General features: G+C 42.1%; 1 protein-coding gene across 22 annotated transcripts in view; it reads left to right on the top strand.

Annotated features, from left to right (window-relative positions):
* Positions 1 to 26,214, top strand: part of DST (dystonin) — a 452,944-nt gene that overhangs the window by 88,569 nt on the left and 338,161 nt on the right. For 16 of the 22 annotated variants that reach the window (XM_087856995.1, XM_087856988.1, XM_087856983.1 and 13 more), the window contains one exon: positions 16,902 to 17,109. In XM_087856995.1, coding sequence (XP_087713121.1) covers positions 16,902 to 17,109 — 208 coding nt within the window. Of the gene's footprint in view, positions 1 to 16,901; positions 17,110 to 22,471; positions 23,044 to 26,214 lie in introns of those variants that run through there. The other 6 variants (XM_087856991.1, XM_045802826.2, XM_045802832.2 and 3 more) reach the window with 5 other exon arrangements.

A 26,214-nucleotide genomic window follows, 5' to 3' on the forward strand; every position in this document is an offset into this window, starting at 1 on the left:
GACCAGGGAACCTGACCAGAGCACTTGAGAAGCTGTGAAGTCCATTCAACAGTCCCATATATGGTGACAGAGAGCACAGCCCATGGCTTTCCTTGTCTGCAGAGTGAAACCAGTGGCCTCACTGACCACAGAATTCAGTGCCCACCCAGGCCTGATTCAGGCCCCCAAACAAGTGGCACAGGCCCTGGGGTTCTGTCCTGCTGCCCTGCTAGGGCAAGGCAGTCAATTCATAGTCTCATCTATTACTGAATGTCTCCAGTTCTGATGATCTAGCAAGCCTCACCAGAGAATTCAGGCAACTGTGCAGCCCATCCTACAGCCTCACTTGGGTAGGGAACGAAGCCAGCAGTCCTATCCGACTGTTCTCATCCAGTAGCACACTCTCCCGTTCCCATCCTCAGAGCTTGAACAGTTGCCTTGCCCCAAAATAGAACATAATAGTAGGTCTCTTTTGTCCAAAGACATTACCAGCAGACACACCCAGAAACCCAAACTGAGCTGACTGGTGAAGAACCGTCTCTCCCAAAGCAGATTTATAGAGTCTGAAAGAAGAGCTCCATTATTCAAATCTGCAGATACCAATGTAAGGGATGGAGGATCATGAAAACTCAGGTAAATATGACACCACCAATAGAAACTAATAAAGCTCCAATAACTGACCCTAAGAAATGGAGATTTATGGGGCACCTGGCTGGCTCAGTCAGTAGAGCATGTGACTCTTGATCCCAGGGTTCTGAGTTCAAGCCCCATGTTGGACATAGATCTTACCTAACAAGTAAATAAATAAAAACGTGAAAAAAAAAAAAGGAGATTTATGAACTGGCAGACAAAGAATTCAGAATAATCCTCTTAAGGAAGTTTAGTGAGGTGCAAGAGAACACAGATAGATAACTACATGAAATAAGGAAAACAATGTGCCAACAAAATAAGGATATGGAAATTGCCATCAAAAATAATCAGAAATCTTAAAGCTGAAAAATAAAAAAACTGAACAGAAGAATTCAGTAGAGTTTCAAAAGTAGACATAAACTATGCAGAAAAAAGAATTAGTGACTTGAAGGGAACACTGGAAATTACCCAGTCAGAGGAGCAAAAGAAAAAAGTGAAGAAAGCCTACCAGAACACAGGACACAGTGAAAAGAAACAATATTTGCATTTTGGGGATTCCAGAAGAAGAGAAAGGGAAAGGGACAGAAAATATATTTAAAGCAATAATGGCTGAAATCTTCCCAAACCTGGGGAGAGCAATGGATGTCCAGATCTATGAGGCCCAAAGCACCCCAAATAGATTGAACCTGAATAGGGCTGCACTGAGACACATTATAATTATATTGTCAAAAGTCAAAGATAAGAAAGAATTTAATGAGCAGCAAGAGAAAAGAGAGAAATTGTATATAAAGGAAGCCCCATAAGAAAATCGGTGGATTTCTCAACAGAAACGTTTTAGGCCATGAAAGAATTGGATGTGACATATTCGAAATATTGAAAGAAAATAACTGCCAACCAAGAATTCTATACCTGGTGAAGCTGTCCTTCAGAAGCAAAGAGCAGATAAAGACTTTCCTAAATATACAAAAGCTGAAGACATTCATGGCTGCTAGAACTGCCTTACAAGAAATGGTAAAGGGAGCCCTTTGAGTGGAAGTAAAAGAACACTGATTAACATAAAAACACTAACAAGTAGTGTAAATCTCACTATAATGGTAAATATATAGTCATAGATTCTGCAATATGGTAATGGTGCATAAATTTAGAGCTCTAGCTTAAAAGTAAGAAAAATGAAAATAGCACAAGTATCTATAAATACAATAATTTGTTATTAGTTACATGATGTAAAAAAAGACAGGTCAATTGTAAAAGCAGTAACTTAAAATGTGAGGGAGAATAGAACTAAAAGTGTTCAGTATATGAATTCTACTGAGGTTAAGTTGTTATCGGTTTAAAATAGGGTGTTACAAATTCAAGATATTTTATTTAAGCCTTATAGTAACTATAAGGGAAAATTTTATAGCAATTATACAAAAGAATATGATAAAGTCAAAGCATACTGATATTAAAGACATCAAACACAAAGCAGAATAAGAAACAAGGAACCATGGATCTGTAAAACAACCAGAAAACGATTAATAAAATGGCAATAATAAGTCCTTACCTATCAGTAATTACCTTAAATGTAAATGGATTAAGTTCTTTAATCAAAAGACATAGAGTGGCTGAATGGATAAATAAAACAAGATCCAATAATAAGCTGCCCATAAGGAATCACTTTAGCTCTAAAGACACACATAGACAAAGAGTGAAGATATGGAAAAAGTCATTTCAAGCAAATGGTAACCAAAACAAAAAGCAGGGTAGCTATGCTTATATCAGACAAAATACACTTTAAACTAAATATGGTAAAAAGAGACAAGGTCATTCAATAATGATAAAGGGGTCAATACATCAAGAAGATATAATAATTGTAAATATGTGCCCAACATCAAAGCACCTAAATATATAAAGCAAAAACCAAAGGAGATAAAAGGAGAAATAAACAGTCCTACAGTAATAGTTGGGGACTTTAATACCCCACCCTCAACAATGGATAGGTCATCCAGTCAGAGAACCAATAAAGAAATAGCAGATTTGAACAATAGTACAGACCAAATGGACCCAAAAGACATATACAGAACATTTTATGCAACACACAGAATACCCATTCATCTGAATCACACATGGAACATTTTCTAGGATAGACCGTATGTTAGGCTGCAAAACAAGTCTTAACAAATTTGAGAAGACTAAAATCATACTAAACATCTTGTCTGACCTAAATAGCACGAAATCTATAGATTTGAATAACAGGAAGTCAGTAACAAGAGGAAAACCGGAAAACTCACAAACACATGGAAATTTAACAACACTCTTCTGAACAATCAATGGATCAAAGAAGAAATTAAAGGGGAATTAAAAAGTTTCTTGAAGACTGAGCACATGTGCTCACCACCTCATCTTTCCATCCTGGAACCCTCAGAACATTGACCACATGTTCAGTGATAAGGGCAATGACAGCAAAGGTAACAGAATCAGTGTGGTACAGCCCTTGTTCTCTGAACACAGGGCAGGTGCCTTAGAAATCAACACTAAAAAGACAGTTGAATGCCCTCAGATGATGGAGACTGGAGGGTGCACCCTAACGGACTCACGGGTTAGAGAGACAGTCCAATCCAGTTTGTGAAATATTTAGACCTGAACAGCCACATGCCCACCCATGGGCAGCAGTGAGAGCGCTGCTGGGAGGCCAGCGGCAGATGTGGCAGACATACAGGGGCAATGCTGCTGCTGCAGGGCTGCTGCATTTCCAAGTCAGCGGGTAAACAATAGAACCCTCTCCCTCTGCTGGTATATCCACTCTGGCTGGTATTCCCGTTCCACCACTTGTTAAATATTTGGCATATCTCCCTGGCTAGAGGGAACTTCCTTGCCCCAAACGTATTTATTTATTTATTTATTTTTAAGATTTTATTTATTTATTCGACAGAGATAGAGACAGCCAGCGAGAGAGGGAACACAAGCAGGGGGAGTGGGAGAGGAAGAAGCAGGCTCATAGCAGAAGAGCCTGATGTGGGACTCGATCCCATATCGCCGGGATCACGCCCTGAGCCGAAGGCAGACGCCCAACCGCTGTGCCACCGAGGCGCCCCTGCCCCAAACGTATTTAAAAACAAAAGGGATGTAAAATAAAATGACTTAAGTGCTCAGCCCAAGAAAGAGAAATATTTTTAAAAGAAGCAAAGGAAGGAAATAATAAAGAGCAGAAATGAGGAAACGGAATCCCAAAGATCAACATAGCCAGGATCATGAAGATAAAACTGGGCAAAGTTGACACAGTCCACTTAAAAGGACAGGCATCCCCACCTTCCTTGAGGTAACAAAACTCCCAGCTGAGACCAGGAGTCTCACCATTTTGCAACTGCATTCTTCAACATGCCTGATGTCACTAAGTTCCAGCCAATGGGATGGGACTAAGACCGTGAGCTCCGCCCCCTGGGCTGGGTCACGGGTTCGCAGCCACTGGAGGGTGTGGGCTACAGGACTCTGAATAAATGAGGGTGAGGAAAAACTTCTCAACCTGATGGGGCAGATGCTGAATCTGGTTCATCTGGCTTCTGTTATAGTGCCTCTAGTACTTTCCTGAAGCTGAAAGGCTTTTCTAGACTTCCCTGTGAGTTAGGTACCCCTTTAACCTGGGTTTCTGCCGAGCAGTGCACATGGGTGAAGCTTCTGGGTTGCACGTGCATGCTGAGAGGAAGCCATGCAGGCAGGGAGAGTGGGTTTTGGGCAGAGTGCATTGGCTGTGACCCTGGTTCTTCAGGGGCAGCTGGACAAAATTTTTTATCCAGTTTTGTGTACTTACCTAAACATTTATAATAAATCTCTTCCTCTTTACAAAAAGAAAGTTTCTTGAGACTAACAAAAATGGAAACACAACATGGCAGAACTTATGGGATGCAGCAAAAGCATTTCTAAGAGGGAGGCCCATAGCAATAAAAGCCTGCATTAAGAAGCAAGAAAGGTCCTAAATAAACAATCTAACTTTACCCCATGAGAAGCTAGAAAAAGCACAAACTGATCCCAAGATTAGCAGAAGAAAGGAAATAATAAAGAGCAGAGCAAAAGTAAATGACATGGAGGACAGAAAAACAATGGAAAAATTTACCAAATTAAGGGTTAGTTCTTTGAAAAGATAAACAAAACTGACGAACCTTTAGCTAGACTTACCAAAGAAAAAAGAGGACCTAAATCAACAAAATTATAAATGACAAAGTAGACATTACAATTGTTACCTCAGAAATTCAAAGTGTTATAAGATGCTACTATGAACAAATATATGCAGTGAACTGGACAACATATAAGAAGTGGAAAATTCTTAGAAACATACAACTTCCCAAGACTGAATCAGGAAGAAATAGAAAATATGAATAGACCAAATACTAGTGAAGAGATTAAATCAGTAATAAAAAAATTCCCACTGAAGGAAAGCTCAGTACCAGATCCCATCATTGCTGAATTTCAGCAGACATTTATTTAATTTTTAAAATTTTTAAAAAGATTTTATTTATTCATTAGGGAGAGAGGGGGAGAGAGAGAGAGAGCATGAGCAGGGGGGAGAGGCAGAGGGAGAAACTGACTCCCGGCTGAGCCAGGAGCCCAACGTGGGCCTGGACCCCAGGACTTGGAGATCACAACCTGAGCTGAAGACAGACGCTTAACTATCTGAGCCACCCAGGTTCCCCTCAGCAGACATTTAAAGGAGGATTAACACAAGTCTATCTTAAACTCTTCCAAAAAATTGAAGGGAAGGGGGATGGAAAACAATCCCAAACTCATTTTACAAGGTCTGCATTATCCCGATAACAATACCAGAAAGAGACACTACTAGAAAAGAGAACTACAAGCCAGTATCCCTGATGAATATAACTGTAAAAATTCTCAATAAAATAGTAGCAAACCAAATATAGCATATTATAAGGATCATTTACCATGATCAAGTGGGATTTATCCCTGGGATGCAAGGATGGTTCAACATACACAAATTAATCAATGTGATAAATCATGTTCATTGGATAAAAGAAAATAATTATATGATCATCTCAATGGATGCAGAAAAAGCATCTGACAAATTTCAACATCTGTTCATGATAAAAAGCTCTTAACAAATTAGGCATAGAAGGAATATATCTCAACTTAATAAAGGCCATATATGATAAGCCCATAGCTAACATACTCACTGGTGAAAGGATGAAAGATTTTTCTTTAAGATCAGGAACAAGACAAGGGTGACTGCTCTCACCACTCCCATTCAACATAATACTGGAAATTGTTGATAGAACAATTACTCAAGAGAAAAAAAAAAGGTATCAGAATCAGAAAGGAAGAATTAAAATTGTCTTTATTGGCAGACAACATAATTTTATATATAGAAAATCCTAAAGACTCAGCCAAAAAACTGTTAGATCTAATCAATGAATTCAGTAAAGTTGCAGGATACAAAATTAATGTACATAAATCAGTGGCATTTCTATATACTAACAAAAAAAGTTATAGAAATAAAAGAAGAAAAAGAAATAAATCAACCCCATTGATAATAGCATCAAAAACAATAAGATAGGAATAAAGTTAAGGAGGTGGAAGATCTCTACATTGAAAACCATCAGCCATTGATGAAAGAAATCAAAGAAGAAAGTATGATTATCTACATTTAGAATATGGAAAAGTTGTAGAGGTTAAATAACTTTCTTATGGTAGTATGAGTGGTGAATAATGATGCTGGAGAAACCACTGTGGACTCCTAACTTGGCCTGATAAAAGTTCTGTACAGTCTTTCTTTCTTTCTTTTTTTTTTTTTTTTAAGATTTTATTTATTTATTTGACAGAGAGACAGCCAGTGAGAGAGGGAACACAAGCTAGGGGAGTGGGAGAGGAAGAAGCAGGCTCCCAGAGGAGGAGCCTGATGTGGGGCTCGATCCCAGAATGCTGGGATCACGCCCTGAGCTGAAGGCAGATGCTTAACGACTGCGCTACCCAGGCGCCCCCTGTACAGTCTTTCTTTCTGTTAAAGTGTGAAGTGTGAATTATAGCATGCGTTTCTAGTTCTCTGACATGCAGTAAATGTGACTTATAAAACACTTATGAAGTAATATTGAAGCCAGTTGTGTTAGGGTTCTTCAGAGAAACAGAACCAATAGGACAGATACACAGGTTTATTTTAAGGAATAGGCTCATGTGATTGTGGGGCTGGCAAATCCAAAATCTGTAGGGCAGGTTGGCAGGACAGTATATGAGTTGAAACATGAGTAACATCAGATGGGTTGATGTTGCAGGGGCGCCTGGGTGGCTCAGTCGGTTGTGTCTGAGTCTTGATTTTGGTTCAGGTCATGATCTCAGGGTCGTGAGATTGAGCCCTGCATTAGGCTCCTCACTGGGCATGGAGCCTGCTTAAGATTCTTTCTCTCCCTCTGCCCCTTCCCACCACCCCCATCTCTAAAAAAAAGTTTAAAAAAAAAGTAGTTGATATTACAGGCTGGAAACTCAGGCAAGTTTCCTGTGTTGTAGTTTGAGGAAGAAAACTCCTTCATCTACGGGAAACCTTAGTCTTTGCTCTTAAGACCTTCAGCTGCTTGGCTGAAGCCAACTCACACCCATGGTCTAGTCAAGTTGACACATAAAGTTAACCATCATACCAATGAACTCTGATTTTCACTGAATAAATTTTTGAAGGCATCTGGATTCTTCATCTGGTGGTTCCTGTGCTGTGGATACAGACACTCGACCAGTTCAGGAGGAAATACAGTAGGGCAGAAGGGAATAGCTCTTTGTTTATTCCATAGTGTGTGTGTGTGTTTCTGATGGAATTCATCATATTGTTTTCCAGACGTGGGTATACATTTTTAAGAACTCTTTTAGGCTTTAAGTTATTTTTGGAGGAAGCTATTGGAGTGGCTGGGTCTGAAGCCCCGGTTGAGAAAAGGAGGAGAAAACCACCTTGAGGAAGGAGGGAGGTCAGGAGTTGGAATTCACACAAATCATAGGTGTGCAGTAGGATTAAGGAGGGGAGGGGTGGGCTGCAAAGACAGAGCATAGGATTGCAACTGGTAAGAGAGCCCTGCAGTGGACACTGTAAAAGAATGGGTGACTTTGCTTCGTAAGCATAGTGGAAACAGTTTACCAATTTGCTTGTTGTAGACAAAAGTCAGAAAAAAATGGGTGTTGTTGATTTTTATGTTTTAAGTAGCATAGTATCACTGTTCTGAAAATGTTATAGGAAGTATGTGTAAATGGTACGTTTACTATATTCTGTTCAATTCCTGTGTGAAAGGGGACAATGAACAAGATCGTTTGTACACACTTATTTTCTGTGTGCAGGAACAAAAGGACAAATGGAGTAATGAATGATTCAGTAACTTTGGTGCTGGCATGCGACCATCTCAGCAGACCCTTGCATGACCCTGACCAGCTGCAGCTTCGCTAAGGGGCGGTTTCCATTATCACTCACTAGCACCTGGGAGCCAGGGCTGTAACTGGAGGGAAATGCAGGTCACCTGGAGATTGGTGGCTAGCTAGTCTTTTACCCAAAATCAGTGAGTCACCATCAACTTGGGCGCTTATCAGAGAGACCCCACATCTTGAGCCTCCTTGTATGACTTGCCTGGGACCCATTTATTTTTCTGCTGCCCTTCTCTGGCTCCCCAATGTTACATTTCTGTCTGACTTGTCAACTCCTTCTAGGTAAACTACCTTAATTTCTTACCCTATCTGCCACATTCCAGCCTTCCTCTCACTTTCTCTTTTCCTAGTCTAAATATTTCTCACATTCATCCTCGTTCCATTGCTAATGTTAGTGATTTAGCTCAGGCTGTCATCATTTGCTGGACTGTAACAATAATTGCCAACTAGTCTGGTCTGAGATTGACCCCCTAGCCAGCCCATTCTCTCCATGGCTATCAGAGTCATCCATCTAGAAGGGCAAACTACTTACTTGTAACTCTTTGGCAACAGTCTGGGTCCTGCAAGGTCAGGTCCAAGCCCTAGCACTGCATGCAAGGCCCTCTATGATCTCCATTTATCACCTGCGTCCCCAGCCTCATCTGTTGCCTCTTCTACCATAAGCCTCCCAAACACCTTAGGCTTTGTCTACGTCTCATTCTGGGGTATTGGTAAGAAACTTGTAGGTGTCAACATCCTTTTCCTCTTTCCCCACTAGTTTATTAGTTACCTTAATACGCACTTAAAAAAAAAGATTTATTTGAGAGAGAGAGAGAGAGAGAGCACAAGCAGGGGGAGGGGTGGAGGGAGAGGGAGAAGCAGGCTCCCCACTGAGCAGGGAGCCTGATGTGGGACTCCATTCCAAGACCCTGAGATCATGACCTGAGCTGAAGGCAGATAGATGGTCATGAGGGGCCCACTCCCAAGAATTGGGATTCTAAAGTAAATATGACATAGTTACTGCCCACACAGTGAGTTTGAATCTTAGGCCATAAACTCTAGTGTAAGATATATCACTTTCTCTTGCTCTCTTTTTTCCTGTCAAGTAAGGTTCTAACTCCCAGTCTCCCATTATGCTGGGTGGGATGTTCCTTGCTTCCTCCATCTTGGAGTTGTATTAATGTTCTGGGTTCTTACAAGATGCCAAAGTGTCAGTGAATAGGAGGGAATATTTGTGCCTCCTGGTTGTGCTGACACACCCCCTATGACTGCCTCATTGGGCCCTTTAGGCTGTTTCTGGGTTACTCTCAGGACACAGGGATCCTGAAATGTATGCCATAGGGTTGGTCCCTTTAGACATACCAGGCAGCCTTCTCTTTATGGGTCATCTTCTGGGATTCAGGATCCACAGATGTTCCCTGTAGCCCAAGAGGGCCTCTTTTTTAGGCTGGGGAACATCCCACCGTTGTCTGTTCTGGCCCCTACCCATGGTCAAATCTGCTACCAAATGTTTCTCCCACCTTTGTGTGGTCATGGAGGGGGTTTTGATGCCAAATACTTTCAACAGCCAGGTTATATTTCTGACTTCTGTTAAAAAGAAGATGTGGGCTATGATCATACATGTGGGGCCCTAAGATAGAACCACAGGACATTTGCAAAGACCAAACCCCAACTACCATCTATACTGTCTAGTTATATATACCTAACATTATATTTCTTTTCTTTGTGATCTTTATGGGGAGAAGATTCGTGGAGGTGTCAGAACACACAGGACCAAAGAATATTAGAGTTGGGAGAGAAAAGTAAATTCAGCGTTCCTCTCAGTGAAGGCTGGCCCCTTGGAGTAGGAACAGGCTCACTACCATACAAAGCAGTCCTTTCCACTTTTAAGTAGTTGTGTATTTTTGGATGGTTTTTCTTAATTGTAAACTGACAGCAGTCTCTGATCATGTCCATCCTTTGGGTCTAGTACTGAGCACAGAACAAGTCTACTCCTTTAGGGCTCCCCAAATACACAGTAAGATCTTTGAGGGCTGTATGTGAAGATGTTCCTCTCAGTGCCTATGAACCACATTTTAGGGCATTTAATAGCACATGGTTGAGAGCACAGGCTTTGGGGTCAAAGGACTCAGATGGAAATCCTGGCTCTACTTTGTACTGATAGAATGACTGGGGACAAGTTATTTAACCTCTCCAAATCTTTTTCTTGGGTTGCAGTGAGTATTAAATAAGATAGTGAATGAAAATGCTTGGTACAGTCCCTGACGATGGGCACTCAATAAATGATGTGTACAGTTAGAACATGCTGGTTAGACGGAAAGGAAGGAAGTCTTACAGAATGTTTTAGTGCTAAGCCAAGACTGCCTAGAATCTGAAGTCGTGCTCCTCCCAGAAATGAGTCTTTGATGCTTATCTTGGAGAGCTTCTTATACAGCTAGAGGAAAATTATGTTGTGTGAGCTTAGTTTCCCCAGAAACATAAGACCAAGGAACACTCTTAACTAATGCATATTCTACTCTAGGAAGAGTTTGTGTCCTGAATTCCAGTGGTCTTCTTTCGTAGGCTGATGAACTGGGCCTCTCCACCTAGAAAGAAATCTTTGACTTCCTTAATTCTTTGCCCAAAGCCTCCTCCCTGGAGTGAGACCCAAGAACCTTCCAGCTTCCCTTCCTTCTGACCTCTCTTTCCCCCTAACTCCACCTAGGCTCTTCTTCCTTTCTTAGTTAAGCGCTGTTGCAGTTCTCCCCTAAAAGGACAGAGTGAGAGACAGCTGATATCTCGCCAAACCAGAAGCCCCTTCCTCTTACAGTTTAAAGGTGGTTTCCAGGGGCACCTGGGTGGCTCAGTTGGTTAAGCGTCTGTCTTTGGCTCAGGTCATGATCTCAGGTCATGATCTCAGGGTCCTGGGATCAAGCCCCGCATTGGGGAGCCTGCTTCTCCTGCTCTCTCTGCTGTTTTCTGGGCTTGTGCTCTCTGACTCTCTTGCTCTCTGTCAAATAAATAAATAAAATCTTTAAAAAAAACTAAAGGTGGTTTCCAGATGGGAGGCTAATTAAGAGTTATTTATTTGATGAGAGGGTACTTGAATTGTTCAACTGGTTTTAAAAAAAATTTAAAACAAGCACATAGTCCCCATGGTTTATCATAAATCATTTTGTCTTCAAGGTGTTAAACACACTTTCTTATATTTTCCCTGTTTTCTTCAGCATCTGTTAATTTGTGGTAAAGATTTTCTTTACGATCTTTAACATTAGATAATGGGCCCTTGCTTTTTTGACTTATTTCCCAGTAAAAAACTAGTATATAAGTTTTTTTTGGGCCACATTGTGTATTTTTACATAATATGCAAGAAGCTGGTATCTGTATTTACCTAATCAATAGGATTTTAAACAAAATTGGATCTTCACGTTTTAAAAGTTTTGATACCTTTCCTTTTGTTTATGTAAAAAAAAAATGTGATATTGAGCCAACTTTGTTTCTTGGACTATATTTTAATGAATAACAGTGGAGCCTCTTTTTTATACTTCTGCCTAAACTCTGCTTAGGGCTGAGGCAAACACATCACCTTTCTCTGGTGTCTTGTTGACATGGGCCACTGCTTGGGTGGTTCTCTAAGTGTGTATCAAGAAATGCTACGAGAAATTACTCAGGTGGACACTACCACTGTGTACTTGCAATCCAGGATTTTAAGGTTGTGAGAACACGCCTAGACTAAGCAACACTTCGAGAAACTGATAAAAGTCTTGCTTTTGTGTTTCCCGCCAGCTCTTCATTTTGACAATATTCAAATGTATAGAAAAGTTGAAAGAGTAGTATCATGAATACTTATTAACCTATTGCTATATTTACCAGTTCTCTCTGTTTTTATTAAAACAATTGAAGATAAGTGCAGACGTCAGGAGTTTCTTTAGCCTGGGAGGTAAGGATAAAGTGTCCCAGGATAAGAACTCTTTCCTATACAACCGCAGTATCATTATCACACCTTAGAAAATTAACAGTAATTTCCCAATAATATCTGATAAACAATTCATGATCTGTGTTCAGCTGTTCCCAGTTGTCTCTAACATGTCTTTTTTATTTATTTTTTATTTTTAAAGATTTTATTTATTTATTCGACAGAGATAGAGACAGCCAGCGAGAGAGGGAACAGAAGCAGGGGGAGTGGGAGAGGAAGAAGCAGGCTCATAGCAGAGGAGCCTGATGTGGGGCTCGATCCCATAACGCCAGAATCACGCCCTGAGCCGAAGGCAGACGCCCAACCTCTGTGCCACCCAGGCGCCCCCAACATGTCTTTTTTAGCTTAAAAAAAAAAGTATAGAATCTCATCAAGGTTCATGAATTTGTTGTTATATGTCATTTTTTTCCTTTTCTTTATTTTTTATTTTTTAAAGATTTTATTTATTTGACAGAGAGAGACAGCGAGAGAGGGAACACAAGCACGGGTAGTGTGAGAGGGAAAAGCAGGCTTCCCATTGAGCAGGGAGCCCAATGCGGGGCTCGATCCCAGGACCCTGGGATCATGACCTGAGCTGAAGGCAGACGCTTAATGGCTGAGCCACCCAGGTGCCCCCTGCCATTTGTCTTTTACATTTAGAACATTCTCTGTTTTTTGCGTGTGTATATTTCTTGACATTGACCTTTGTGAAGAGTGAAGGATAGTTATTTTATCAAATGCTCCACAATGTAGACTTGTCTAATTCTTTTTTTTTTATTTTAAAGATTTTATTTATTTACTTAAGAGAGAAAGAGACCGTGAGTGGGGGAGGAGGGGGGGGAAGAATCTCAAGCAGACTCCGTGCTGAGTGGAGCTCTTCATTGGGCTGCCTCTCATGACCCTGAGATCATGACCCTGAGATCATGACCTGACCCTTGACCAAGAGTCGATGCTTAATTGACTAAGCCACCCACGTGCCCCAGCCTAATTGTTTCTTTACATGCTTTTTAGTTTTTAATCTTTTGGAAATACATTTACAGAAGTGTGCATAAAATATAGGTATGCAGGTTTGTGGAAGTTACCTTTCCAGTCTCTGGGATCCTAAAAGTCTGGCTCTTTTACAAACCCTTATCTCTGCACTTGTTTCTCCATTGCATTTAGAGAATGCCTAGTGCACAGACAATTTCCTGGCACTTTCCTGCAGATCAGGGTGCTAAGGCTGGGTGGCTTCCAATTTCGGCAGTTCCATTGTTCTTATCTCAGATCCCCCACCGGGGTTTCAATTAGAGAAGTTATTGTTTAGTTCCCCTTCTAAAAATGTTGCATTCTGTAATTATCTTGGCTTTAAGAGATTTGGGTTGTTTTTATACCATGTGAATGTACTAGCTATTAAGAAAGTCACTTTAAAGTTTTGGTGATCTAATTCAATTGTTAAAACTGCCTTAATAATTAGGTGGTAATAAGACGCAATACAGGGTGTTAAGGTTCCTCACAACCTGGTGTTTTTGGTGGTAGAGACCCAGCACCAGTGCAGACGTGCTTCACAGTCCTTTATTAAAAAAAAAAAAAAAAAAAGGGCCAAATGTTAAATATATTATGTATGACCTAGGCCGACTTTGTCTTTACTCTCCTAATTACCCTTACTTCTCTTTCTGCATACTCCACAGTGCTTTCCTATTTCTCTTGTTCTCAACACGAATGCCAAATGGTGATGACAGATGATGGTGTAAATTGGGGTCCTTAACCTGGAGTCAGTGGGTCAGTGAACCCAATAGAATCATATGCAAAGTTGGTGTTTATTTGTCCATGTGCTCTGTGCTGGTGAGATGTTTCCATAGATTGCTTCAACTTTTCAGGGGTGCCTGTGAGCCCCAAGTGGTTAAAAGCACTGGTTAAATAGTTACTTCTTCCTAGGGCCTTTGCTGTTTTCTCTGATTCTTGGCATAGTATTTTTCTTTTTAGTAATCTTTTTATGTATTAGTTTTGGATCAAAAAATAACAAGGAATAAAATTAAATCCATTTATAATAGTCAACACCGGAGATAACCCTTGTTTATATACTGGTAAATAGTTATCTATCTACCTATCCTCTGGCTACCTATTTATCCATCTATACACACACACACACACACACACACATTTTTTAAAGGAATCATTCTTTGTGAACTCTTTACACTTTGCTAAGTGTAGATCCATAACACTTTTCTTTAATTGCTGCATTGTAGTTCATTATATGGATATACTGTCATATCCAATCTCCTATTCATGGACATAGATATTGATATTTTAATAGGAATCAAACCTTAGGCAACAAGAGATCTGGTGACTTTTGCTGGTCACAGGAGCCCTCTTCCTTTGTCTTATCCTTGCAAGCCCCACATCAAAGGTGAGGCTCTGGATTTTGGGCCAGAGAACATGTTTGCTTTTTCCAAAAAAAAAAAAAAAAAAAAAAGAGAACTGTACTCTTACACTCCTCCCTCTAGCCCCCAAGATGGTGACATGAATTGGCAAGTCATTTCAAATCAGTAAAGCATATAACAGTTTTATAGGATCGATCACCTTCAAAGCAGCTTCTTGTAAATCCCTTCTCAATTTTCAAGTTTCAGATGGGCCTAATTTTGTATAGCTTACTTACGTTTTTAAAAGTGTTCATGAAAATCATTATGAAAAAAAAGAAAAACCCTAATACTTTTCTTAAAATGCTTGAAGCATGTAGCTTGGGAGACTTTACCAAATATAAATATGTATGATTTCCCTCGTGTGTGTCTGCGTCTATATTTTCATATGATATATTGCTGAAAGAGATGTTGCTGATTGTCTTTTCTTCCTTTTCTCTCTTATCTGTTTACCAGTGACACTACCAGATTAGAGGCTGCCCTAGTCAACACCCTTGGGTCGGGGGCTAGTAACTGTTCCCATCTGGCTGCATGTGATTAATGGTGTTTATGTCATGGCATAAATCACATCTTGCTGTTCAATCAGCTGAGACTCTGGCCATTAAAAAAAATTACTCTATCTATAAAAATCAATAATCAGTGGTTTTTGAAAAGGAGCAGTTCTTTAACAGTTATTCCCTATATCTGTCTGTAAAGATAAACAATCAAATTACTATAGTCAGTGAAATTGTGCAGGCAACAACAAGAAATATAATCTCACAGATAAAGGATGACCTTAAGTAAGGACAGGTTAGAAGCCATTTTAAGGAAAACTAGGCAACCAAAGAAACCCAATATCCTTTTGAAAGTCTTCAAGAATGTCACCCTTTTTCATAGATCCAGCTGACAACACCACCTCCGAGAGCTCAAGATGAATTTTCCAAAAAGCACTGAAAATAAATTAGGTTGATAATAGCATTCTGTGACTGACTTAATACCACTCACAAGTCTCTGTGGACTCTAGCTACAATACAGAAAATCAATTTTATTTATTTACCTCATGTTTGCCTCATACATTACTGCCATGAGGAGCACGCACAAAATCTGAATGAATAAATTAGCCAAGGTGATGAAATGTGAGGTAAAATAAAATGGAAGACCCCTTCTTCGGGAAAGAATAGAGCTAAAGATAAACCTTAGACGCTTTACTTTGTGGGAAATATTATGTGTACTGCTAAAATGGTGGTGTTGACCATGTGCAACAACATGCCTGAATAGACAGAGGCAAGATTAATAGTTCTGATTCACTTATAGTTTGTTTCACAGGCTGTGGGTGAGTGCTTTGGGATGTTGCTCACACAGCCTGTTTTGCTGCAGTAGCCACTGCTTTTGTGAGCAGCCCAGTGTTTTTGCTCAAATTGGAGTATGCCTCACTGATTCCTGTCTGGAACTTGCTTCTTAGGAATCTGTGAGTGCAAGATACATTTCAGGAATTTGAGTTGTACCAGTTTTGCCATCTTTGCAACGTGCCTTACTTAGCCAAGTGGAATTCTAAACGGGAAAGTGAAGATTTCCCTTTGATACTTTCTGTATAACTCTGTTCACTCACAGTTTGCATCCTTATTTCCACAATAAACTGGTGGTTCTCCACATAATCCCAAACCCAGCTCCAGCAGGAAGGCAGGAATAATCTCTCGTGCCCTTTCCCCGTCTGGTAGGTAGAACCCTTTCATGCCAGCTGTGATCCCGCAGATTTGTTCCTACTGGCTGAAGGCAGGGCGAACCTTCAGGCAAAGCGCTTCGGTGGGAGCATCCTGTTTCTCATTTCACTGTGTAATGACCAGGAGCTGAGGAGAGCTCTGTTTCCTGTCACTGCGCTGCATCATCCTCATTTACATTATTGGCAGCTGTTACTTTGCTAGAAGTTTAAATTATCTGAAGAACTCTCAACTGAGTTCAGATGTTTGTTTATTGGAGCTGTCTTCGGCTCCTGAAAAACAGTCTTTTGTGTTCTCCCAGTCTTCAGAGAAGCTCTTCTCAGAATCTGCCCTTCCTCCCTCCTGGCTCTTTTCTGGGAATCTGCTTCAATCTCACGAAGCAAATTAAATAAAGAGGACAAGGGGCTTAAAACTCGTCAGAAAGGAGACTCCAGTGGTGAGGCGACCTGAAACGGAAAGGAATCGGGACTCAACATCCTGCGTTTGTGCTTTGTTTTTGAAACTTCGAGTTAGTTGCATTAATGAATTAACCAGCAGCCTGGTAATGGAAAATGTCTCTCCTGTCCTGGTGGGGGAGCCAGATACTATAGGTTTGTAACAGGAAGGCTGTTGATTCTGGCTTCATTGTTGGGCCAGTCATTTGTGAGCTGGTGGCAGGACCGCAGGCCACACACTTCTGTGCAAATCTCCCATGTATTGGGACTGCCTGGGTTTTGTTTCTGCTGTCGGAGGCGCGGCCGAGAAGAGATGGTGAGCCCTGGGTTTCATTTCGTGTTTGTTTATCCCTTCAGCATTGAGGATGGTGCAGGATGCCAGACTAGTTGGGGGGCAGGGAGGGGGGGTGTTGAAAGCGATGAGCATATGTGAGTGTTTTGCTCTTAATGCTTTTTTCTGTGTCATCCTCTGTAGAGTTCCGGGAACGCGTCCTATCGCTGCTCTATGTCTTCCTCTGCGGATTTTTCTGATGAGGATGATTTCAGCCAGAAATCTGGCTCCGCATCTCCAGCTCCGGGAGACACCTTACCCTGGAATTTGCCTAAACATGAGAGATCAAAAAGAAAGATTCACGGGGGCTCAGTGCTGGACCCCGCTGAGAGGGCAGTGCTTAGGATAGCAGGTAAGCGCATCCGGGGAGGGGACGGACCCCAGACGAGAGTTGCGGAAATTCACCCATCTGCGCCCTGGGGGCCGTAGCTGGGAGCTGATGCACTGGGCAGAGATTTGTGCTCAAGGTGGGGGAGGAGGATGACTATGTTTACTTTAAGCCTGATTTCTATTGAGAAAGCAGTTTGCCCAGCCTGCTGGTGACTAAGCTGTTTGGCCCTGTCTTCTGGTTGGTTGGATTGATACCTTTGAAATGCAAGGGGATATTTACAGACATCTGCATTAAACTTTCCTATTTACATGCCCTAGCTGCTGTGAAATTCTGAAAGTATTAACTTCTGTGATTACCAGTGTATTTGCTGGAAGCTGTGAGAAAGCTGCCTTTATTTCCATTCTTGCCCAGGGACACGGAGCTCCGCAGATGTAACTGGGGTGGATTCCTGGTGTTTGGTACCCAGGATTGCAGAGGGAATTTCAGCAACTTGGATGCCATTTTTTTGTTTTTTTAATGTAGCATCTCTGTCAGCGTCATGTGTCCATGGTGCTTTTGAGGGTTTAGCCATCATGCATTCCTGATTAATTAATATAGGGGAGGTGCCAACGTTTCTGTTCTGTTACTGGTGTTCCCTTGCACTGGCTGTAAAAGTCGAGCCAGAAGGAATGGCTTGTTTTACCCACCTGAAAGCTGAGAACACTGAGGAAACCAATCCTCCAAACCTTGCAGTGCCTGTGTGGTTTCTTCGTATGTGTTCTGTGCACGAGACTTGCTTCCTGGGGTGATTGGTCCTCAGTTAACTCAATAATTTTCTCTCTCTCAGAATGGTAATGGGTAGGGTGGACTAAGCCTTTTGGGGGCTCTTACAAAGGCCAAAGGTCAGGTTTTTTTTTTTTTCCTTCTCCCCCAGAGCTGGTTTCTGCAGCCAGTGGATCTGGCCTCCTTTCTTCTCCACTCCCTGACTCTCCCTCTGGGGTGGGTGTGTGCCCACTCAGTTTCTTTTGCCTCCCATTGTAATGCAGAGTTGGTACTTTACCTTCCTCTGAGGGGGCTGGTAGGGACCAGTCCAGATCCCAGGCACCACAGCAGCAGAGACTCCCCCTACAGTCCCCCCTAGTGGGATTTTCTGATTACGGGAAAAACAAACAGCGCCCAGCCAGCCATTCTCTAGTCTGGGTTTCTGGGGCAACAGCCTTGAGCTTCTTCTAGCTTCTGTTGTGAGATGCTGCCTGGTCTCTTCCAGACCTTGAGGGGAGGGGTGGAGCGGCGAAAGGGTGGGACTAGGGAGGACCCAGGAGGGAGATTGTTTGGGAGCCAAGTGAGAGCAAGCAGGGGTGGCTTGGGGGAGCTGGGACCACTCACCGCCCTCCTCAAGTACTTAAAAGTGTTTAGTCACTGAGGCCTGACTCCTTGGCCTGTTGAGACACCTGCCCCCCATCCGGTCCACTCCCCCACCCTGCCCCTCCATGAGCAGGTCTGAGACACTAGAAAGGAGGAGACAGTGCCTGCACCCTGTCTTTGGCTCAGCAGAAAGGGAAGACAGGTGAAAGGAAGGTGCTGAGGGAATTTGGGGCTCTGGCCCATCAGAACAGGATGCCTGTGTTCCATTCATTTTTGTGGAAGGAAGAAGCTGCTTCTGGCCTGAGGGTTTTGTTGGTAGTGGCAGAAGTGGATATTTTGCTTTTGTAGTACAGGAAGGGGTTATGAAAGAAGGACGGGTCAGGTATTTATGAGGGAGAATGAGATTACATAAATTGAGGAAAACAACTAGGCCGGAAGTCAGGAGAAATTGGGGGGACTAAGCGTCAGTGTACACTGTAGGTGGGGAAGAAATGGAAGAACTGGGGGTTCTGATGGGATGCAGTGGACAAGCGGACGCTGATATTGGTAGACTGTTTGAGGGAAGGGGCCACGTCTTATTTGTTGTAAAATGTTCGCCGAGTGGGGATTGCTATGAAGTTTAGTGGTCATTAATGCACTCGAGACCTCAAAGTTACATACTTTTAAGAAATTAATCAAAAACAAAGCAAAACTACAAACAGAATAAGCAGCCCTGGTATGGAAATGTGCTACTGTATTCAAAATAAATATTGGTAAGTTGGCTGTTTTCTACGCATATCATAATAATCATATCTTGGGAGCAGAGACTTGGAGGCTGGTCTTCAAATATCTGTTTAATAATAATGTGGCTAACATACGAAGTTCAAATGTATTATGTGTCAAGTTCACCACTTATCACCCAGTGTGAAGATAAGGGAACAGGGCATCGGACAGATTTTGATGCTATGGATAGTTTGAAAATATACCATGAAAAGATCTTGACTTTTGACTTTATTAGACATTTTCACACTCTGTCTGAAACTCACCCCATCTTTGAAATTCATCCCTAATAGGAGATGGGCTGAAGTTCAGAAATGATATGAGAATGTCCGTAGTGTTCATTACTTAGTAATAAAGGGGTTGAAAGTATAATATTTTTAATTGTTTTAAAGATCATAAAAATAGAATTGAACATGAAAATGCCTAGAGTCAAAAAAACCATATGGTCTGTGGGATACTTAAATTCATTCACATTTAATAAATATTGACCGACTCCATGGAATAAAATGAAGAAAAGCACATAGTTCTGCTTTTAAAGAAGATATAGTCCAATATGATAACTGGATGTGTTGTTAGACAGTTACAACGTGGTGTGAGAGATTACTTGTTACGGCTATATAAGTACCTAATATGAAAAGAATCCAGAGGTGTCCAACCCCTTTATTTAAAGTTGGAATTGAAGGGTCTAAGCAGAGTCAGACTTTGGACTCAGGCACACTTGGATTTTAATTCTCCCTCTATCACTAGCCAGTTGCATTTTCTTCGGCAACTTACTGAATTTTTCTCAGCTTCATATTCTCTATTAAAGGGTCATGGCTGTGGTGAGTAAATAGAGTAGTGAGTGCAAAACATTTCGCAAATTCTTTGGCTCATGGTAAATGCTGTATAAATGATAGTTTGCTGATGTTCGGATGCTCTTATTTTTTTTAAAAAGATTTATTTATTTGAGGGGGGGAGGGACAGAGGGAGAGAATCTCAAGCAGACTTTGTGCTAAGCACAGAGCCCAGCGTGGGGCTCGATCTCAGGACCCTGAGATCATGACCCAAGCTGACACCAAGAGTTAGATGCTTAACTGATTGAGTCACCAGGCTCTCCATGGTCAGATGTTCTTATAAGCACTTACTACGTTATCTCGTTTAATCTCCCAACAACCTTATGAAGTAGGTATAATTATTTTCTCCATTTTTCTGTTCAGAAATCTGCTGAGGGAGGGAGAGACCCTTCCCAAGGTCATACAACTAGGAAGTGGTGATCTATGATCTGAATTCAGGCATTCTTAATTCCAGAGGTCAGCCTCTTAACCGCTGTGCTTAACTGCTGCTTCCCTATGGAATAGACAATTATTATTAGCAGATTGGCCTAATATTACCATTCCAAGAATGCATGGGGCAAAGGCTGTTTTTACAGAAAACCCCCAAGGCTGCTGCTGTTCATTTTGACTTTCTCCTTAAAAGGAGAGTTAAAATCAATTAAGAGTGCACTGATTATATTCACAAGACTGGATGCTACTGGGTTTCAGTCTCTGATGGAGGCTCAGACTGTACCCTCAACGACCCTACTTATTGTGAAGGAGAGAAAACAGTTTTGAGAGAGATTTATGTACATGTGTGGTCTATAAATGGAATGACTTTTAGGGGTCTAATTGCTAACTCTTTCATTTCAAGAAGGTGTCACAAATGACGCATGTTTGTTACTTCATGAACTAATGTGTACATAAATTCATACCAAGTTGCGAGAAAATTAGTGATCCTAGGTGCTTGGTGGGACATGGGCTCAAACTCAGATTATAAGCCAGTGGTCAGGATAGTAAAGAGAGATATGGTCTTGCTTTGTTTGGAATAACAAAAGTAGGCCAGTTGCTCAGGAGAAGTAAAGATTTCCAATTCTAACTCAAGTAAGTTTTTTTCAAGAGTGTACGGTTTTTTAGGAGTACTCATCCCCATCTAAGAGTTAATGGAAAATGGTACAGATTCACAACACTGAAAGGGGAAAAAACAGTCATCAAGGACAAAAGGTCAGTACATATAAAAGGAAGAAATAGGGAGAGAAGAATTGGGCAAAAGGTGAAGCTGTCAAGTCAGATGGTCAACAATGTATTGATTTATCTATTTATAATAATAGCTAACACGTATAAAGCCATTTTCAGGGTAGGTAGTATTTATAAGGTAGGCACTATTATCCCCATTTTACTGATGGAGAGGCCAGAGAGGGTAAGTAACTTGGCCACGTCACACAGTAAGGAGGCAGGATGCTGACTTCTATCAGTACTCTTAAATACATCCATTTACGTGTCTGAGTACCAAAAGGTTCCTGGACCCTTAAAATCACCACTTTATGTATATGACATCCCAAAGTTAAGGGAATTGTATCCATTTTATTCAAATTAAGTACCAAAAGGTTCCTGGACCCTTAAAATCACCACTTTATGTATATGACATCCCAAAGTTAAGGGAATTGTATCCATTTTATTAAAATTAAGTGGAAACCAGTACTGTGTGGAATGAATAATGAGTAAAGAGAAGGAGGGAGGGGACAAAGTAAGCCGAGGGCACTGAGAAGTGACCGGCTGTGGCCATCTCCCAGGAGCGCAGCGGCAGATGCGCGGGCCGGCTCTGGGGGGCGGAAGGGAGGGGCCGAGGGCTGGTCCGCCGGGCGCGCAGGCGCAGTAGCTTCCAGGCTGTCAGGCCCTGACGCGCGGGGCCACCTGCAGAGGCCGCGCCGCCCCGCCCCGCCCCCGAGATGTGCCCCGGGCAAGGACCCCGGTCCCTCCCCGCTCCGTGCTGCTACTGAGTGACCTGAGCCCCTCCATGCCATAAGCTGGCTTGTAGAGTATTTTCCACTCTTGTCCCCGTCATCCCTTTCCCTGGGAGACCGCCGACCGCTCAGCCCATTGGGGGTGGGGATGGGGGGGGGGCTGCGCTCGTCTGTGACCACGATCTGAGGCTTTGTTTCCCAGGCACCTGTTGTGGGTCCCAAATAGAAACCTCACCCTTGGGGATCCGGGCTGGCCGGCCAGTGTCCGGGGGTGGGCGTGCTTGGCCGCGATATCTACCCGGGTGGGCGGGCCGGGGAGGGGGCCCCGGGGCGCCCAGCCCTGCCTGGGAGGGAGGGGCTGAGCCGCACGGGGGTCGGAGCCGAGCCAGCCGGGGCGCTGACCGCCGCGCTTGCCCCCCTCCCTTCCGTCCTCCGCTCTCCCCCCCTCCCTCTCTCCGGGGGCGCGGGCGAGTGTCTGCGGCGCGGCGGCCAGGAAATGCCGCAGATGCGCGGCGCAGCATCCCGGGCGGAGGCAGCGCGCCCGTCCTCCCGCACCGCCGCCGCGGCCTCGGCCCGGCCCGGAGCAGGCGCCCAGCGCAGGGCCAGGGTGACAGCCGCGCTGGCCGCAGAGGGTCCCGGCTCCTGCCTCCCTTCGCCCGTCACCACTGTGCTCCAGGCTCCTCCGCGTGGCGTGGCACTGCTTGTCGCCGCCCCGGGGCTCGCCGAGATTTGCTGCTGCTGAAACCTGAGAGGGACTCTGGCTCCCCGGAGCGGCGGCCCAGCACCCGCGGCCCGCCAGGGGGCCTGGGCGTTTCCTCTGCGGGCTCCGGCGCCCACCGCCCCCTCGCGCCCCTGGTTCTGCGTCTCCGGCTTCAGCGCTCTCCCCCAGCCTGCCGCTCCTTCCGCTTTTCCAGTTCTCAAGGCTGTGTCTTGCTGACTACGATACTCTCCGGGGTTAGGAGGGGGAAAGGGAAATTGGCCAGTCATCGCTTAGATAAACTTCGGTATGGCGGGGTACCTCTCGCCAGCTGCTTACCTGTACGTGGAGGAGCAGGAGTACCTCCAGGCCTACGAGGATGTCCTGGAGAGGTACAAAGGTATGTGGTCCCCCGTGCTCCGGCTGCCGGGCTTGGCACGCACCAGCCGGGTAACCGTTATCTTTGCTTAACCAGAGCCACTACTGCTTGGACACAGGTAAACAGGTGTCTGGACCAGTCTTGGGAATGAACCAGGGTTTTTTGGATGGGATTTAGTAACCTCAACTCAGAGAGTGTGGTGGGGTGGGCGATGGTCCGGAGACGCCCTTGGATAGGCTGTGGAGTGGGGGGAAGGGGTTTGGGTTTCAAGCACATTGCATTTTCTCTCTCTTATAGAAGCTCTTAAGTACTATGCATAATCATAATTCTTCCTGGGAGGGTGGCTACCGATTAATTCTCCACGGGATTACTAAGGCATTGCTGCTCTTGCTTTGCATGGGCTGTTGGTTAACCCTATAAAAAAAGGTTCTTGGGTTCTTAAATAAATGGGCTGTTTCATCACTGAAAGCATCACCAAATCATTTTTCTTAGAATGATTTTATTTGAAAAAAGTTTGTGGTTCGTGACTATATACCTATTCTTATGTATCATAAAAATTACTTGATTGTGTGACGGATGAAAGCCTTAAGTCAGCGAGTCTGTTGTAAATTTAAATATAAAGCAGTATATTTTGAAATGCTTTTCTGCCTATTTATGTTCAGGAAATTCTATACCAACCTGATAAATTTTTTATGTATTAGTATTGTTTACTTTGTATAGTTAAATATAGTGTTAGACAAAGTGCATCGTCTCATCTTAAAGAGTCTTTTTGTCACTGGAAATCATTTTTCAGTGTGTACAGACGAGACATAGTAAGGAGACCAAAACACTCCACACCCAAGGCTAGCTCACAGACCCTTAATATATTAATAGTGAATAGTGGCGTAATTCATAGCTTGGATTCAGAGGGTTTTGCATCTTTCGAATATTTGCTTTGGTCTTTAGAAACTCTATTTCTGTAAATTGAATGGGGGTTATATGGTTAAAAATGGCATGCATTAATAGTTTTCTATTAGCAGAAAGTAGAAATATAAAATCCTGAACTGAACAATAAAATTCTAAATTTCCAAAATGCTCAAAATCCACCCAGAAATATGTTTTATTTCTTTCTAGAACATGTTTTGATATTGACATTCTTTTAATCCATGTAGAATTTTGTAAACAGCACAATCAGAATTCCTTTGTGCCAAGACTCTATTGTGTATAATACTGCCACTGAGCAAGTGCAATGGTATTTTAGGCTAAAGCACATCGGTAGCATTTGTGTGTGTGTGTGTGTAATATACTCATGTTTATGTCTGTATTTACATTTTAAAACAATCAGTTGTCTCCAGAATGTGAAAAATGAAAAATATTGCAATACAGATTAGTAAACCTTATTGAAGACACACACCTGTGCTGTTTAAAATCCAAAGGCAAAAAAGTCTGAAAGTTTTAAAGTGTACACATTTTATACTTTTGAAAAAAATGAGAGCTGTATGAATTTTTATCTCATCAAGTTTTACTTCAGTGATATATGGGTGATTTCAGGTGACTTTGAAAATGAGAACTGAAGTGCTGCTTTGACTTGTCTTGAGGAAGCATTCTTTAAAAGCTTGTTTCTATTTGCCTTTGGAAATCAAAGAAAAAGACCTGAAGGCCATTGCATTTTTCACTATACTTCGTTTTAATTATAGCCTAATGATTATCGTTGCGGTTAAACATACACTTTTCAAACATACAGTCCAAAATTTCACTGTAAAAGTGAGCATTGTTACCTTCATTTTCTTTGTGGTTTTAAAATGCTTAGGTCATCAATTTGTACTTGGCTTTATAGATGTTCTATGTTTCATTTAGTTTTGGAAAGGAAAGTAAGAGTATTGGCCGTGTATTATAGGTAAAGCTGGGGACCTGGAAAACTCATTGTTTCCCAATGTGTTTTGAAGCCAGTTACGATTTCCCATCAGTATCCAATACGATGACTTCACTATAGTGCTTATTATCCTGATGACTTGCTATGGGGGCTGATCTAATCGGGAAAGAATTGTAGGCTTTGAATAGGGAGTGTCAGTTCACTAAACTTTCAAAGTACAGTTGCTCATTTTCTGAAATCATGCATTGTTCAAACATTTCACATTCCCATTTGAACTTAAGAGAGGTTATTTGGATTTTTATTTCTGACAAAGTTCCTTGGTTACAGAATGAGTTTGCATTCAGCTAGAGTATTATCAGGTTGCCAAGTTATCATATGCCCCAGCTGTTGAATAGTGTTAAGTGGTGGAGTCAGCTGGAACAAATTCAAAATTTGTCAGTTGTCAGAAACGTAGAATTATAATAATCTATACTGTCAGCAGTTATGAGTATTGGGTTTAGAAGTTGAAAGTTTTGTAAGGCTTAGTCCTCAGATGGCCCATGCAAGGACTTCAACCTAGCCCTTTGTAGAAAACTGAGTAGTGGCAAGTGAGTGAGCCCTAATTACTTATGGTGTGGTCTATTCTTGTGTCTTGCTTTGGTCCTTTTCTTCTGAGTGAAAACAGGCAACTGTTTGCTGAATTAGAATAACACAGGAAGAGCTGTTTGCTGCTGAGAAGAGTGCAGTGCTCTGATTCATATTCTAGTCCTCTTACTTTTAAGACATATTCATAGCCAGAATATTCAGGGTATCTGATTAAAAAAACATCACATTACTTCAGCTAATAGCACAGTCGGGGTGAGTAAAGGCATTTATTTACAAATAAAACATATTTACTATTTGTTTATGCTAGAAATTGCCCATGTCATTGGTTTTCTTTTATATATATTAGATTATGCAGTGTATTTACCATGTAATACAAAACATGTTTAGCTTAGCGTAAAAGGACAGAATGATCCCTCTTGGTTTTGTGTGTGTGGTACTGTTATTTTAATTAATTATACATTTTTATATTATTAATATTAGCTGTCACTTGAATCTATGAAATTCCGCTATTTAATTCTGTCATTAGAAGATTTTTCTCAACACACTGTTACTTTTTGAAAGGTTGTTAAGTGCGAAAATGACATCATTAATGTGAACCCAATAAATTTTATTTTATACATTTTAGAGTTCATTTAAAAAGAAGGTAAAATTCAGTCCAACAAAATGGATGTTTTCGCATAGATCTGGAAATTAATCAGTTATCCCCAGACAGTTGTAAAAAGTCATTCTCTGTGAAAGCTGATTGGCAGATTTGT

The sequence above is a fragment of the Ursus americanus genome, chromosome 29 (assembly GCF_024610735.1).
Source record: "Ursus americanus isolate L20-20 chromosome 29, mUrsAme1.1.p, whole genome shotgun sequence".
Classification (NCBI taxonomy): Eukaryota; Metazoa; Chordata; class Mammalia; order Carnivora; family Ursidae; genus Ursus; species Ursus americanus.